The sequence below is a fragment of the Morus notabilis genome, unplaced genomic scaffold, assembly GCF_000414095.1.
Source record: "Morus notabilis unplaced genomic scaffold, ASM41409v2 Scaffold1055, whole genome shotgun sequence".
Taxonomy (NCBI): domain Eukaryota; kingdom Viridiplantae; phylum Streptophyta; class Magnoliopsida; order Rosales; family Moraceae; genus Morus; species Morus notabilis.
Window position 1 is genome coordinate 63,092 of NW_010366703.1, and position 13,991 is coordinate 77,082.

Below are 13,991 nucleotides of genomic sequence, written 5' to 3' on the forward strand. Positions count from 1 at the left end.
GTTCAATTTAGAAATTCATATTAATTTAAGTTTGACTTAAATTCGAATTTGAAATTGAAATAAAATTGGACTACAGGATAAATGATGATTTTCTCTTCCTTCCCTATCCAGTATTAGCACCACACAGGGATGAGAATCCCCATCTTGGCCGGCCACACTAAGGGATAAGGGATAGAGGAGAGTTCGTTTCGAAATTCAAATTGGAGATAGAGATTTGATTCATTCTAGAAGTTTGACTTCTACTCTATAAATAAGATAATAGTAGAAAATTGTGGATACAATTTTTGTGACAATTTTTAAAAACAATTTATGCCCTAAGAGTTAAGGCTAGCCGAAATTCTCAAGAGAGAAAGGAAGGAAAAACTTTTTCTCCAAAAATTCCACATCGTGCATGCGTTGGTGTTTGTGGAAATTCGAGCGTTTATTGTAACCCGTTTTGTCTCATGTGTGCCCACACACACGTCTTCATGGATTCTAGGAATTGACGTAGAAGACATTGGTTTTCTAAACACAAAGATTGGAGCAAGGACTGTTCGTGGTTAAAGAACTCAAGTTATCATCCGAGTCGGCTTCCAGGTATTTTTCCTGACTGAGTTCTTAATAAATGAATTAATGAGATTAATTTATTCGTGCATAAATTAATATAATCTATAGAGTATCTCAAAAGTTTTATGAAAATTTTTGTCATACACGATCCGCTTCTCCCCTTCCACAACTTATTTGTAGAAGTCTCGTTCTTGAACGCATACTTCTGTTCTCTGGACAGGCACGAACGAATTGTCCCACACGTCAGGCGGTTAGTAGTCTTCCAATCATTTTCTTGAACATCTTCTGGTTTTTCGTCTTTGATGGCAATGTCTAGACCTTGCTGAAAGAGAGCGTCTAGCACCTCGCCTTGCCACATGCCGAAATGACCAATACCGTCAAATATCTCAACTACAAATCTCGCATTTGACATTATGCTTCTTATCGAAATGGGTGAGGAGGTTGATGCTTCAACTTTCATCGAAGTTGGTACTTCCGTCGTCATTATGACACCAAACAAAAGTATTCAGTAGCAAACAATATGATAAAGCCTAGGACGAACTGTTGTCTCTGATACCTGTTGGGAAAATCGGGTATTTCCCACTAAAAAATAACTATAAATAGTACCCTAAGAACAATACAATACACAGCCTACAAACCCGACAGATAGCTACTGAATACTAACAATTACAGAAATATACCAGAATGTAAAATTACTAAAGTAGGAATAAAAAGAAAGAACACACCAGGATTTAGCGAGGTTCGGCAAATTGCCTACGTCCTCGGGACACCACCGTAGTAGACCACTTCACTAATCTCAAAGAACAATTACAACTTTAGGGTACTTTTGACCCACTACTAGGATATCATTGTTAAAGGACCTCCTTAAAACTGAGTAAGAAGATAGGATTTTTGGATACTAAACAAAGGAGAGGGAAGAGCTTATTTATAGAAGCCAAAAGTCCAAGCCCCCTTCATACAAAAATAATGTGGGACTTCCCACAAACAAGCTAAAACACAATAAATACTGGCTAAGCAGAGTTGGCATAATGTAATGAACCCGGAGTCTCTTATGGTAAGAATTTTTAAGGCGAAGTGTTTTCCTCATGGCTCCTTTTAGAAGTCAGTGTTGGAAATAACCCATCCTTTACATGGCGAAGCTTGTTATGGGGAAGAGATTTACTGAGACATGGATTACGGTGGCGGGTGGGCTCTGTTAAGAAATATTGAAAAAAATAGAAACTTTACTAACCCTTAATCCTTACTCATGATAAATATCCTTTTGTGAGTGTAATTATTTTAACTAAAAATGTTATAAGTTAAAAATGAAAGGTAAAAATCCTGACTCGTGTACTTTTAAAGAGTATTTATCAAGACTACCCGAGAATATTAGGATTTTTGATGATCTTTGGTTGCCAAGGCCAACGACGTTTATGCCCACCACTAAGTTAATCAGCAGTGGAATCGTGCTCTCATAAATAGTATTTTTAGGCTCATGGACTGTGAGGCTAGTTATTGTATTCCTCTGAGTTGTGGTGCTAGTGATGATACTTGGGTTTCGCACTTTGATGCTAAGGGCATTTACTCGGTTCGTTCGGGATATCGGTTGGCTATGGAACTCAAAGAAGCTCAAGGAGGGTCGGCGGTAATTGCTGTTCGTGATTGGTGGATCAAGCTTTGGAGGCTTAACATCCGAAATAAGAGTAAAAACTTTGTCTGGAGAGCTTTTAATGACATTTTGTCATGCCTTGCGAGTTTAGTTCATCGTGGTGTTTCATGTATTCCAACGTGCAGGTGCTGTGGTGAAGAAAGCGAAACAATCTAGCATGCATTATGGACGTGCAGATATGCCCGGCAAGTTTAGGATTCTTGTGCCCTTTGGCCGAAGCTGAAACTTACGAGGGTGGGTTGTTTTAGTGGTTTGTGTATTACTTGGAGCCTGTCAGATTTAAGACATAATTTGGAAATCTTTTGTGTTATTGCTTGGGCAATTTGGTGGTCGAATAATATATTAAATAGATCGGTGGCGGATTCCTTGGAGTTGATAGGTCGTATGTTGGGCGAGTTTCAGAGATGTTGGAGTCCAACAAAGATGGAGCGAGGCGGGTGCAAGATGGGAGCGAAGTTCGTTGGTGTCCTCCTCCAGAAAGTTTCCTCAAAATAAACACGGTGATTTCATTAGAATTGGAGCTGTAATACGGGATGCTAATGCTATGAATCTACCTTGCTGCGCTAAGAGGATTAACCGACTTTCCTTGCAGAATGTGTAGCTTCGCGTGAAGGATTGGCGTTTGCTCACCATTGTGGTTTATGGTCCTGTTAATTTTACCGATTTGAGTTTAAAATTTGAGTTTTGTTACAGTAAAAAACTTTTAGATACAGTCGCATCTAATTTTTATATTACAATAAAAAATTCTCGCATAAAGTTAAATCTCAACTCGAATAAATGAACTAAATCGGCCCAATATATACATTTTGCTGAGCCAAGCTGTCAACTCCAATGTTTCGCTAGGTGAGGAAGGTGTGATTATCAGTGACATTCTTGTGTCCTTGTCCAGTGTTCGTAATTGGAAATGCTCTTATGTGGGTAGAAAAGGGAATGTTGTTGCTCATATGCTTGCTAGTTTTGCTTTCCAGTCTGAAGTTTGTTCTTGGATGTGATTACATACCTCGTTTTGTAACCCCTTTTGCTACTGCTGATTTGGTTTAATAATATTATGCCATTTTCCATCCCAAATCAAAAATGCTAATGGAATGTTATTGAAAGATAATAATTACTTTGTTTAATTGAAATTTGAAACTTTGAAATAATATCTGGAACAGTAACTACTTTGTTTGATTAGAATGAAATTAACAACAAAAATACCTTGTCTTTAATTTAAACTATAAATAGGATTGTATTGATGATATTTTATTGAAGTAAAATAATTATTTTATTATCTTTTTAATTATTTAATCAGAAAATTAGATTACTATTTCAAGTTGTTTAAATTTGAATAGTCATGTTAAATATTTTAATAATTATGAAAATAATTTTTTAATTTAACAATTAATAATCATTAACAGATTAAAAAATTATAACTTATCAAGTTATTTAAAATAGTTAGAATATTTAACTAATTTTTCTAGTTATTTAAAAAATTATTCTTTGAATCTAAGAAACATCGAAAGTAATTATTTAGTTATTTAATTAAAATAATGAAGTAAAACAGTCGAAAAGATCAAATTACATATTTGAATATATATATATATATATATATTGTTAAATGATAGTTATTTAGTTATTGAGCTATCCCATAAGAGAACTTTTACTATTAATAATTGTCTTCTCTTTTCTTTTGTTAATTGAAGAAATAATTGAAAAATAAAACAACAACTACAAAAATGAGTAATAACCCCTATAGAGATTGGTACGATTTAATTCAACATTTATTCATTCAGATTTGATTGTGTTGTAGCTCTATGATTCGGATTAGGTTTATCGTTGGATGAACTACGTTGTTGATATTGACCCTAAAAGAAACTGTAGATACGGCTAATCTGTGAACAACAAACCATCACACTATAAAAATTGGATATATTCTATATATAATCATTGGAACCTCCTAAAAAGATATACTAAATTCATCGAGTTGTTCCAAATAATCAAAACGGCCGGTTATTAATGGAATTCCTTGTCGGCTCTCTATAAAATACTCATTTGGATGGGTCCTAAGTATCTTATTTGATTATTTAATTTGATTAAAATAAGTATTTAAATACTTATTATCACTCTTAAAAAGATCTACTAAATTCATTGTGTTGTTCCAAATAATCAAAACAGCTAATTATTAATGAAATTCCTTGTCGACTCTGTAAAATGCTCATTTGGACAGGGTCCTAAGTATCTTATTTGATTATTTAATTTGATTATTTAATTTGATTAAAATCAGTATTTAAATACTTATTATCATTATTTCAATGAAATTCATTATTCAGTTAACTTGTCATTTTATTTAACTAAATTATTTTATTTAGTTACAATAGTTATTATTTAATTATTTTATTTTATGAAAATAATATTTAATTATTATTAGGACTCGTATTTGTTTACCGTATAAAAGGGGAAATTCGGCGAAGATAATTTAGTCAGGGAATAAAAACGCCATTTTCGCCCATTTAGTTAAGAAACATCGTTTCAAAGAACGACACTACACCTTTGATTAAAAGACAAACTAAACAACGTGATGGGAAATGGTGTTGCATTCCGATTTCCATTCCTTCCTATTACCCCAACCACCGTTTTTTTCCCCAAAGATTCAAGCACTAACTCAATATCTACATTCATCAAACCAAACCATTAAGGTATCGCTCATTTCACCAATTCAAGTTTAGAATTTGAATTTTACTACAGTAAAAAACTCTAAAAAATAATCACATTTAATTTTTTTACTACAGTAAAAAATTCTCACATAAAATCACATCTCAACTCGAATTAAAAACTCAAATTAACAAACTAAATAAACTCTAAGTATCGTAAATGTACAAATCTCATTTTCTTTCCTTTCTATTTACTAAACCGCCAAAAAGCCAAGGGTTAATAGAGAGAGAGAGAGCCTGTTTTTCAAAAAAAACAAAAACAAAAAAAAACTCTGGAAATAGCAAACAGTGACAAGCAACTAACTCCGAATTTTGGATGCGGCGAGGCGAACTAAATCATTTTTTAGTTTTTTTGAAAAATAAATCATTTTTTGGTTTTTTAGAAAAATAAATCATTTTTTGGTTTTTTTGGAAAAATAAATCATTTTTCAGTTTTTTTGGAAAAATAAATCATTTTTCAGTTTTTTGGAAAAATAAATCATTTTTTGGTTTTAGGAAAAATAAATCATTTTTTGGTTTTTAGGAAAAATAAATCATTTTTTGGTTTTTTAGAAAAAAAATCATTTTTTGGAAAATCCAAACTAAACTGACTTCTAATTGTTTGGTTTGAAAGGTTTGGTAAGTTTGTGAATAATTAACAGAACAAGGAACACAGACAAAAAAACAAAAAAAAAAACAAAAAAAGAAACAAAAAAAACAAAAAAAAAAACAGAAAAAAAAAAAAAGAAAAAAAAACAAAACAAGAAAAGACAAAAAACAAAAAAAAAAAAAATCACCTTTGTTGAAGACTAGAAGGGAAGACGAATGAATTTTCAAGTGCACTAAAAAAAAAAAAACAACAACAAAACAAAACAAAACAAAAAAAAACATCATCTTTGTTGAAGAATTGAAGGGAAGACGATAAACAATGTATTTTCAAGTGCAAGAAAAAGATACAAAAAAAAAAAAAAAAAACCCCTCGGAGAGGGCCACAATATAGCTTGGGAACTGAAAATCCCTTATATAACCCTTTCAGGCTCGATGAATTTATCTCTTTCGAATGCCAATTCTTCACAAGTGAAGAGAAAGGCGTAGCAGACGACTGGAGCTAACATTTTTCAAACGGGAAACACGCATTAATTTTAGCTATGAACATATGAAGAATTGAAAAACTACTGCACAGAACAGCAGCCAAAAAGCATAGCGAGTTCCTCAAGCCTCAAAGTAGTGCAGAGGATGAAGCTAACATTCCATTAAAAGCTAAACCTATACCTCAGATAGCATACAATGTCGGTCTAAATGCCAAAAACAGTTGGCGTAAAAATGGCCTCTGTGCAAATAAAAATAGTACCAAAAATCCTCCCAACTAGCAGATTCATTGTTCCATAACAGCAAAAACACTCGGGAATTCCCACGGGGAAGCCATTGCGTAGGACTGCTTTACGATAGCCAACTGACAGAAACCTAATTACTAGAACGTAACTTTTAACTTATGAAGAGAGATATTCAGCGAATAACTACTACATCAAGCACTTTTATTTTATCTCAAAGAAAGAACAATGTAATACTAAAAAGCATGTTTGCAGGTTAGCAAGCTGTCAAGAAGGTTGTAAAGGTTAAAAGGAAACTATAGGTGCTGAAATTTCCCCAACAGAACAAACCCAGTAATTGAGGAAAATTACCTGTTTAAAACCATTATGCATTCAACGTGTACATTCAAGTAAAAGAATAAAAAGTAATCCCCCGTCTGCTCAAACTCATCACCATGAATTTTGATGCAATTCCTCCCAGCAAAATCTGAGTATCACTTGACTTTAGCATTACCTAACCAAGACAAGTATTTGGGATGGGAGGGAAAACCCCCCCCCAAAAAAAAAAAAAGGAAAGGAAAAAAAAAAGAAAAAAACAAAGATGGTGGAAGGAGTAAGGCACAACATCTATAATATATTGGCATAAGTTACTAATGTCTATTTGAATATACGACAACCAACACTCCCAAAAAACTTTAAGACCTGGACATAACCTTAATTGCATTAATACACTCCATATGCAGAACTATCAAATCTGTGACTGCATACCTTCATTTACATCACACAAAAAAACCAACTGCGCCAAAATGAATCTCACAAAGCTCCAAAGACATCACCATGCAAAGAGCCCTGCATGTGTTTCGGACATAACAGGCCCACCATTCCATCAATTGAAAATAAAAGTGGACCTAAGATCAACCATATCAAAGAAAGGCCAAGAGGGGATGCTTCAAATATTCACCTAAAACAAAGGGTATAAAAGGAAAAGAAAAAAGCAAAGAGGAAATGTAGATATTAGACACAACACACTTGGTGAATGGATTAATAACAAAACCTAGATTGAGGTTCACCTTCTTAAAACATGAAGTACTCTTATCTCCAAGTTTTAGAAAGCATTTATGCACCAACTTTCCTAGATCATTCTTTTTGCATCAAGCACTTAATCCTTTCCTAAAGGTCATAACTTAACAATATAATAATAATGATAATATAAGAACCAAGAAAAAATAAGTTTCTATCCAAATAATAAAATTTAGCATCCTTTGAATCACACTTCAATTTACTTGTCACAACGACAAAGGTAATGGTCCAACATACATAAATCAGAAAAAGAAGCTCACTACAACCAATGCATGAGTTGATTGCAGATGAAAGCAGAACACCCTTGAAATAATTAATCCAGTATGTTCCAAAAGGACCTGCAAAAGATAAAACAAACACACAGCAAAATTCATGAAGAGCCACGCACCAATAGAAAAATTAAGCAGTCTTCCCAGAACACGGCCATTCTAGCAAGTTAGATTAAGTTCATATATAAGAATCTCAAAGTCTTGATTGGAGTTTATCAGCAGAATCGCTCTAGTCAGCATTGTTTGGAGCGAAAAATGTTGAATTCAAACAGCCCTGCTGCCATCCATAATCATATTCTCTGCGCTGTTGTCAGCTGAAATATCTGGATCATTATTCACATGCCTCTGCCATTTTGATCCTCCAGTTCTGAAAAAAAAAATAAAAAAATAAAAAAAAAGAAGAAAAGAAAGGTGAGATGTTGTCATTAATAACCCAGAGAATCAATTCTCCATTCCCTTATTCAGGGTGGGAAAGGGAGGGGAGCAATGCTTCATTACCAGCTCCACCAATCTCTAAATGCTCAGTGATAGGTGCTTCATGTTTACTTGGCCTCCCTGCGTCAGACGAAATTCTATTAGTTTTACCAAAGCACCATTTCTTTGGGTTTGGTTCGCTAATTTGAATTTTATTGATTCGAACTTTTTAATTCGAACAGAAAAAATTCAAACTGTGTGGTTTAAATTGTAGTTTGAATTGATATTTGGATGTGCAGTTAAAGTTTTAATTTGAATATGGAATAAAATTCAAATTCATGTTTGGTAGGTGTGAAAAGCAGAGAGAGTGGACACATTTTTACTGTTCAAGATTAGTTTGAACAGTTGAACTTGAGGGGAGAGCTAAACTCTAAATTGGACTGTTTAACTCAGTTCGAACAGGAATATAATTCAAACTACGGCCTCGTTCATTTCACTGATTTGAATTTTCAGTTTTAGATTTCTATAGTAAAAAACTCTTAGAAAATGTCACATCTAACTTTTTCTACTACAGTGAAAAGCTCTCAGAAAATGTCACATCTCAGCTCGAATTGAAAACTCGAATCCGCAAAGTGAACGAGGCCTACATGTTTACCAAACATCAGTTCAAACTGTGCTCACTGTTTAAACTGAGTTGAAATGAACTAAACCAGTGAAACAAATAGGGGCATATTTTACACATGTATGTCTAAATTTTGAACAACTTCAATTGTTAATATTTTCTCCCAAGTTCTTCAACATATTTTTCATCATATTTGAAACAGACATATGAACATTCATTCTAATCACATATTAGTATTATATTACTCAACTTGAATCAGGTTCCACCTTGTTTTCCCCACGAGTATTACCTTCAGAATCTGACTTAGACCGCCTTATGTTTTTTGACTCAGACTCATCCGAACTACTTTGAGATCCGCTACTTCCTCTGCGAAGCTTCTCTTCAAGCAAACTTGACCTAGATCTTTTTCTCCTACCACTCTTTGATTTCTTGTATCTTGTTTCATTTAATTTATCTTTAAAGTTGTTCTTGCCATCAGGAGACTTAGACCCAGAACGCCTGCTATGTTTCATTTTGGTTTCCCCAGAACTTCTCGAGGATGATCTACTCCTTCTGTGATGCTTAGCCTCAACAGATACTGATCTGGACCGCCTTCTACCACGATGCTTTGGTCTTTTATCCCTACCATCATCCACTTTCTCCTTCAATTTATGATTGCTTTCAACAGATCTTGACCTGGAACGCCTCTTAGCATGATGTTTTGATTTTTCATTTCTACCTCCTTCCACGCTATCATCAAAGTGAAACTTATCTTCCAAAGACTCTGACCTTGATCTTGATCTTGACCGCCTGACATCATGTTTTGAATCCTCATTTCTTGTTTCATTCATTTTCCCATCTGAGAGACGCTTACTTTCCAAAGATGTCGACCTGGAACGCCTTCTACCACGATGCTTTGACTTGTCATCTCTGTTAGCATCCTTCTCAACAGACCGATGCTTACCTTCCACAGATTTTGACCTGGACCGCCTTCTATGTTTAGATTTAGTTTCATTTGTACTTCTTGCGAATGACATTCTATGATGCTTATCTTCTGCAGAGACTGACCTGGAGCGCCTTCTGTCACGGTGCTTTGATCTTTCATGGCGGGTTTCATCTCTTGTGCCATTTGAGTGATACTTACCATCTGGAGATATCGACCTTGAACGTTTTCTGTGATTTAGCTTGCGTTCATCATCGATTCTTGGAGATGACCTATTTCCTCTACTGTAGCTCGGCGATCTTGAACCAGCACGAGTTGCTCTGCGTGGAGTACTTTCTCGATGACGTTTTGGTGATACAGAATCAACTCTATATGACTTCCGTCTTCCAGGACTAGCACTCCTACTCCTATGTTTTCTTGAAGAAGACACATGATGATCGCGTGATCTACCTGAATCCCTTCGTCTATATCGGTCACCACCATCCCTAATCTCTCTAAATGACCGTCGCTCATTGTCATAGCTAGAATAATGGCGAGACCTTATCGGTGACCTAGATCGACGATCTCTAGCTTGGCGGGAAGGAGGAGAGTAAGAAGGGGATCTCCGCCTTCTATGATAATTGATTGGTGATCTTGACTTGGATCTTGACTTCTTGCGAGAAGGTGAAGGCGACCTGTAAAATTAGACAAGAATATCTCAAACTTACCCAAAAAAAAAGTGTACAAAAGATAACCTCAGCACCCTGATACATTCTCTAGAAGAAAAATGTTAATATATTCTCTAGAAAATACACACACAAGTACTAGTGCAAAAACAATTGACTAGATATTTACGAGAGAGAGAGAAAGATAACCTCAGCACCCTAATACATTCTCTAGAAGAAAAATGTTAATATATTCTCTAGAAAATACACACACAAGTACTAGTGCAAAAACAATTGACTAGATATTTACGAGAGAGAGAGATAACCTCAGCACCCTGATACATTCTCTTGAAGAAAAATGTTAATATATTCTCTGGAAAATACACACACAAGTACTAGTGCAAAAACAATTGACTAGATATTTATGAGAGAGAGAGAGAGAGAGAGAGAGAGAGGCGTCTAATCATGAAACTAAAATGAGTATTTTAGTGCACAAAATTTTCAGTTTTTCCTCCCTTAAGTGTCAAAACATTTGAATAATTCCAGCTTTATAAAGGGCAGCAAGGGCATGTTCATTTTCTTGCAGCAAAAAGAAGACGAGAAAATATACGTCCTAGATAAGGCTCCTAGAAGGCCTTAGACAGGATCTTCTTCTCAATGAAATTTCCCTTTAAGTTTAAATTCCCCTCTTTACCGAATTAATGACAGCCCCAAATCCCCAAAGCAAGGTTTTTTTTTTTTTTTTTTCCTTTTTTTGAAAAGAAACAATCCGAATAGCAAGGTAATGATAACATGTGGCATCCATCTAAACAACATCACATCAAGTTCAAATGCCCCATGCCAACTCTAGGGCTTTTTCATTCATTAGGCAATCGAGACAATGAAAAACTACCATGACTTGTCCTCCATCTTTATTTTATTTTATTTTTGTTTAGCTGTATTGCATACTCTTTGTGAAGCTTTCTTCCATACCTATAACTGAGTGTGTGTGTGTGCGCGTGCGCGCGCGCGTGTGTGTGTGTGTGTGTGTGTGTGTGAGAGAGAGAGAGAGAGAGAACAAAATATAGTAATAATCTTATTACAGAAATCAGCAAAGAGACATACCTAGATTTTGGCTTTGCTTCCTTTTCTTCCTTCTCTTCCTTTTCTTCACTCACAAGTCCATCAGCCTTCAACTTCTTACTTATTTCTGCAGCTCTTGCGGCAGCCAATTCAGTGGCAGACTTCATGGTTGCAGCTCGGCTTGCTGCTTGTTGTGTCATCATAGTTTGCTGCATAAGCAAAGCCTGTTGGAATTGCATTTGTTGCATGGCAACAGCCTGCTGCATCATCATGGGTAAAGATGAAGAAGCCAGTTGTGAATTTAGTATAGCTGGTTTTTGAGGTAGTGATTTAGCCATTTCAACGTTCATGGGGCGACCCCCAACATCCATATTATTCAATGCTAATGCAGCTGTTGCTTCTTCAGGTTTAGAGTACTCTATGTATGCAAAATGCTTTGAATCAGTGATCGTACATTCAACAACTGTTCCACAGAAGCTAAAAAGTTGTTTCAGTTGTTCGACAGTGAGAAGTGGGCTAAGATTGCTAACTTGAAGTGTTTTCTTCAATGCATCATCCTTTCCAGCTTTGTCAGGTGAAGCTGATTAGAAAAGTAACCAAAAAATAATAATAAATTGAACGACAATGCTTCACATAATCGAAAGAACATCAGCCCAACTTATGGGTAAAAAAGCAAAAGAATGGGATGGGGAAGAAACTAGCAACTTGGAACTATAAAGATCATTAAGTAAAGTGACAGAATGATACCAGATGAGTCTTTGCCCGACTTAGCTTGGGCTTGCACCTGCGCAGCATGGGCTTGAAGGGCTTGTGCAGCAACAATTGCCTGAGCAGCAGCCATTGCAGCAGCAGAAGGTGCCATTGGCACTTGACTTACAGTACCCATGCTGGTTGTTGCAGCTAATGCTGTCATTAGAAGGTTATGAGGAGGATGATTCAACTTGCAATCAGTTTTGGCACAGCGACCATTAAGATATTCTCGACAAACTTCGCCAAGAGATGCTCCAATTCCGGGCAAAATGGCCCCACCTGAAGCACCAGGAATGATGCCAGGAATCATTCCCAACAGTCCTGGAAATGCCCCTGAAACAGACCCTGAGTAATTTGGCATGTTAGGCATGGTTTGGTTAACTAGATTCGGAAATGTAGATGTGGGAGCCAAACCCAATAGTCCTCCGCTAGTAGGAGTAGTTGCACCTGATTGACAACAAAACAATTTTGTCAAACTAGTCATCCTAGAGATGATATCTGATGCGCATATAGTTAGTGCTCCAATCACGAAAGAAACCGTAAAGCAATCCTTTCACAAAGAAATAAGCGAAAATAATCCCCTCACCCAAAATTACCATCTGCCTGCACTGAAGAAACACTTGGAATGAACTCACCAGCTATGATTTTCCAATTATATTCAACATTCCCCATATAATACTTACAAGTTACAACAAAGAAACAAAAGAAACCAAAATCATTAGCATTTTCAAGATTGTTCTCATAGAAAACAGCTCACATGATACTTGATAGATCATCAAGATTAATGCCAGGGATCCCAACCTTTATCCACAGAGTGAGTTTCCATCCTTCTAGTAGGTGTTTAAAAAAATATCTTCCAATTTAATATGGAAAAAAATATGGGTTATAATTGAAAATTTGGGATAAAAGTTGAGAGCACTAAAACAACTCTTTATAATTGAAAATTTGGGATAAAGTTGAGATATCTAACACAACTCTTTCAGTACACAAGCAAGCAACAAATAAAGTTAACCACCGCTCAAAAACAAATTTACAACGAAAACATGAAAGCTCTAAGAAGTATACCTGCACTGAAGAACACTGGGAATGGGCTGCCCATGATTGGTTTGCCATTACACTCAACGTTGACCATATAATTCCCTCTCTTCGGCACCACATAAGTAACCGTATAAGTCCCATCACCCATATCTTTCACCACCCCTTCCTGCTCCGTCCCTCCCACTCCCACCCCGGGAGACACCTTCACCTTGATCTGGGCGCCCCCATTCGGGCACTTCCTGCCGTCGGCGTCCTTCGCAGTCACCACAAACGACGACGGCGCGCAGGCCGTCCCGCCCGCGATCCCGGCCCCGGCCGCCATGCACTTCGCGGGGTCCGCCGGGCCAATAGGCTTCCTCGACAGGTCCTCCTCGGCCTCCTCGTCGCTCTCGCTGTCTGACGAAGCCGCCGCGCCGCCCTTCTCGCGGCTCTTTTCCACGTCCTTGAATGTGGCTTCGAAAGCCGCTTTCGCCGCCGCCGCTTTCTCCGCCTCGCTCTTCAGCTTCGCCTCCTCGGCTTGCTTCACCCATATCGGCTTCGCCAAGGCTGAACTCCGATCGGCCATTGGAAACGAAAAACCCTAGTTCCCAACTCAATAAAAATCGCAAGCCCTAGATACTTAAAGTAGTTCGATGAATCAACGTTCCTTCGATGAATCAAAAAGGCCTCATTATCAGCACGGCGCTTCAAATCAACGCGATTCCAAACCCTAGAATCGACGAAAACGAAGAAGAAGAAACCTAAGCTAAAGCCTAAAAATATGGAAAGCCAGATTTTCCCCTTTTTTTTCTTTTTAGATTAGATTGAGATTTATTTCGTCGATAACAAATAAAATAAAATAAAAAGGGTGTGACTACAGTACGGACCATACGAATACGCATGGACAATTTTTTTTTTTAAACGGTGGGATTAGAGTGGTTCATATCACGGTTTCATGGAAACAAAAATAGACACCAGTACATTTGATAACAAAATCTAATAAGGAAAAAGGCTGAGGACCGGCTTAATAGTGTTGTT

At 36.5% G+C, this 13,991-nt stretch overlaps 1 protein-coding gene across 8 annotated transcripts; it reads right to left on the reverse strand.

The window, feature by feature from the left end:
- Positions 1 to 5,847: 5,847 nt before the first annotated feature.
- LOC21394354 (serine/arginine repetitive matrix protein 2) lies at positions 5,848 to 13,739 on the reverse strand. Of its 8 annotated transcripts, none has more exons than XM_024174080.1 (9): positions 13,002 to 13,739; positions 11,934 to 12,383; positions 11,229 to 11,766; positions 8,809 to 10,154; positions 8,021 to 8,077; positions 7,491 to 7,889; positions 6,942 to 7,022; positions 6,546 to 6,687; positions 5,848 to 6,298 (listed from the first exon to the last, which is right to left on the reverse strand). In XM_024174080.1, exons 1-6 carry the CDS (start codon positions 13,537 to 13,539, stop codon positions 7,858 to 7,860), a joined length of 2,961 nt encoding a protein of 986 aa, XP_024029848.1. In that variant the 5' UTR covers positions 13,540 to 13,739; the 3' UTR covers positions 5,848 to 6,298; positions 6,546 to 6,687; positions 6,942 to 7,022; positions 7,491 to 7,857. The 8 variants fall into 8 exon arrangements, with proteins under 8 accessions (XP_024029848.1, XP_024029847.1, XP_024029845.1 ...); XM_024174079.1 differs by having other exon boundaries at positions 5,848 to 6,316; XM_024174077.1 differs by having other exon boundaries at positions 5,848 to 6,327.
- Positions 13,740 to 13,991: the final 252 nt, after the last annotated feature.

Excerpts from the sequence above, each read along its gene's own strand:
- LOC21394354 (XM_024174076.1), bottom strand. The coding sequence starts at position 13,539 with ATGGCCGATCGGAGTTCAGCCTTGGCGAAGCCGATATGGGTGAAGCAA. Across the intron at positions 10,155-11,228 it reads GAAGCAAAGCCAAAATCTAG|GTCGCCTTCACCTTCTCGCA; the intron begins GTATGTCTCTTT and ends CTAATTTTACAG. Across the intron at positions 8,078-8,808 it reads CAAGGTGGAACCTGATTCAA|GGAGGCCAAGTAAACATGAA; the intron begins GTTGAGTAATAT and ends CGTCTGACGCAG.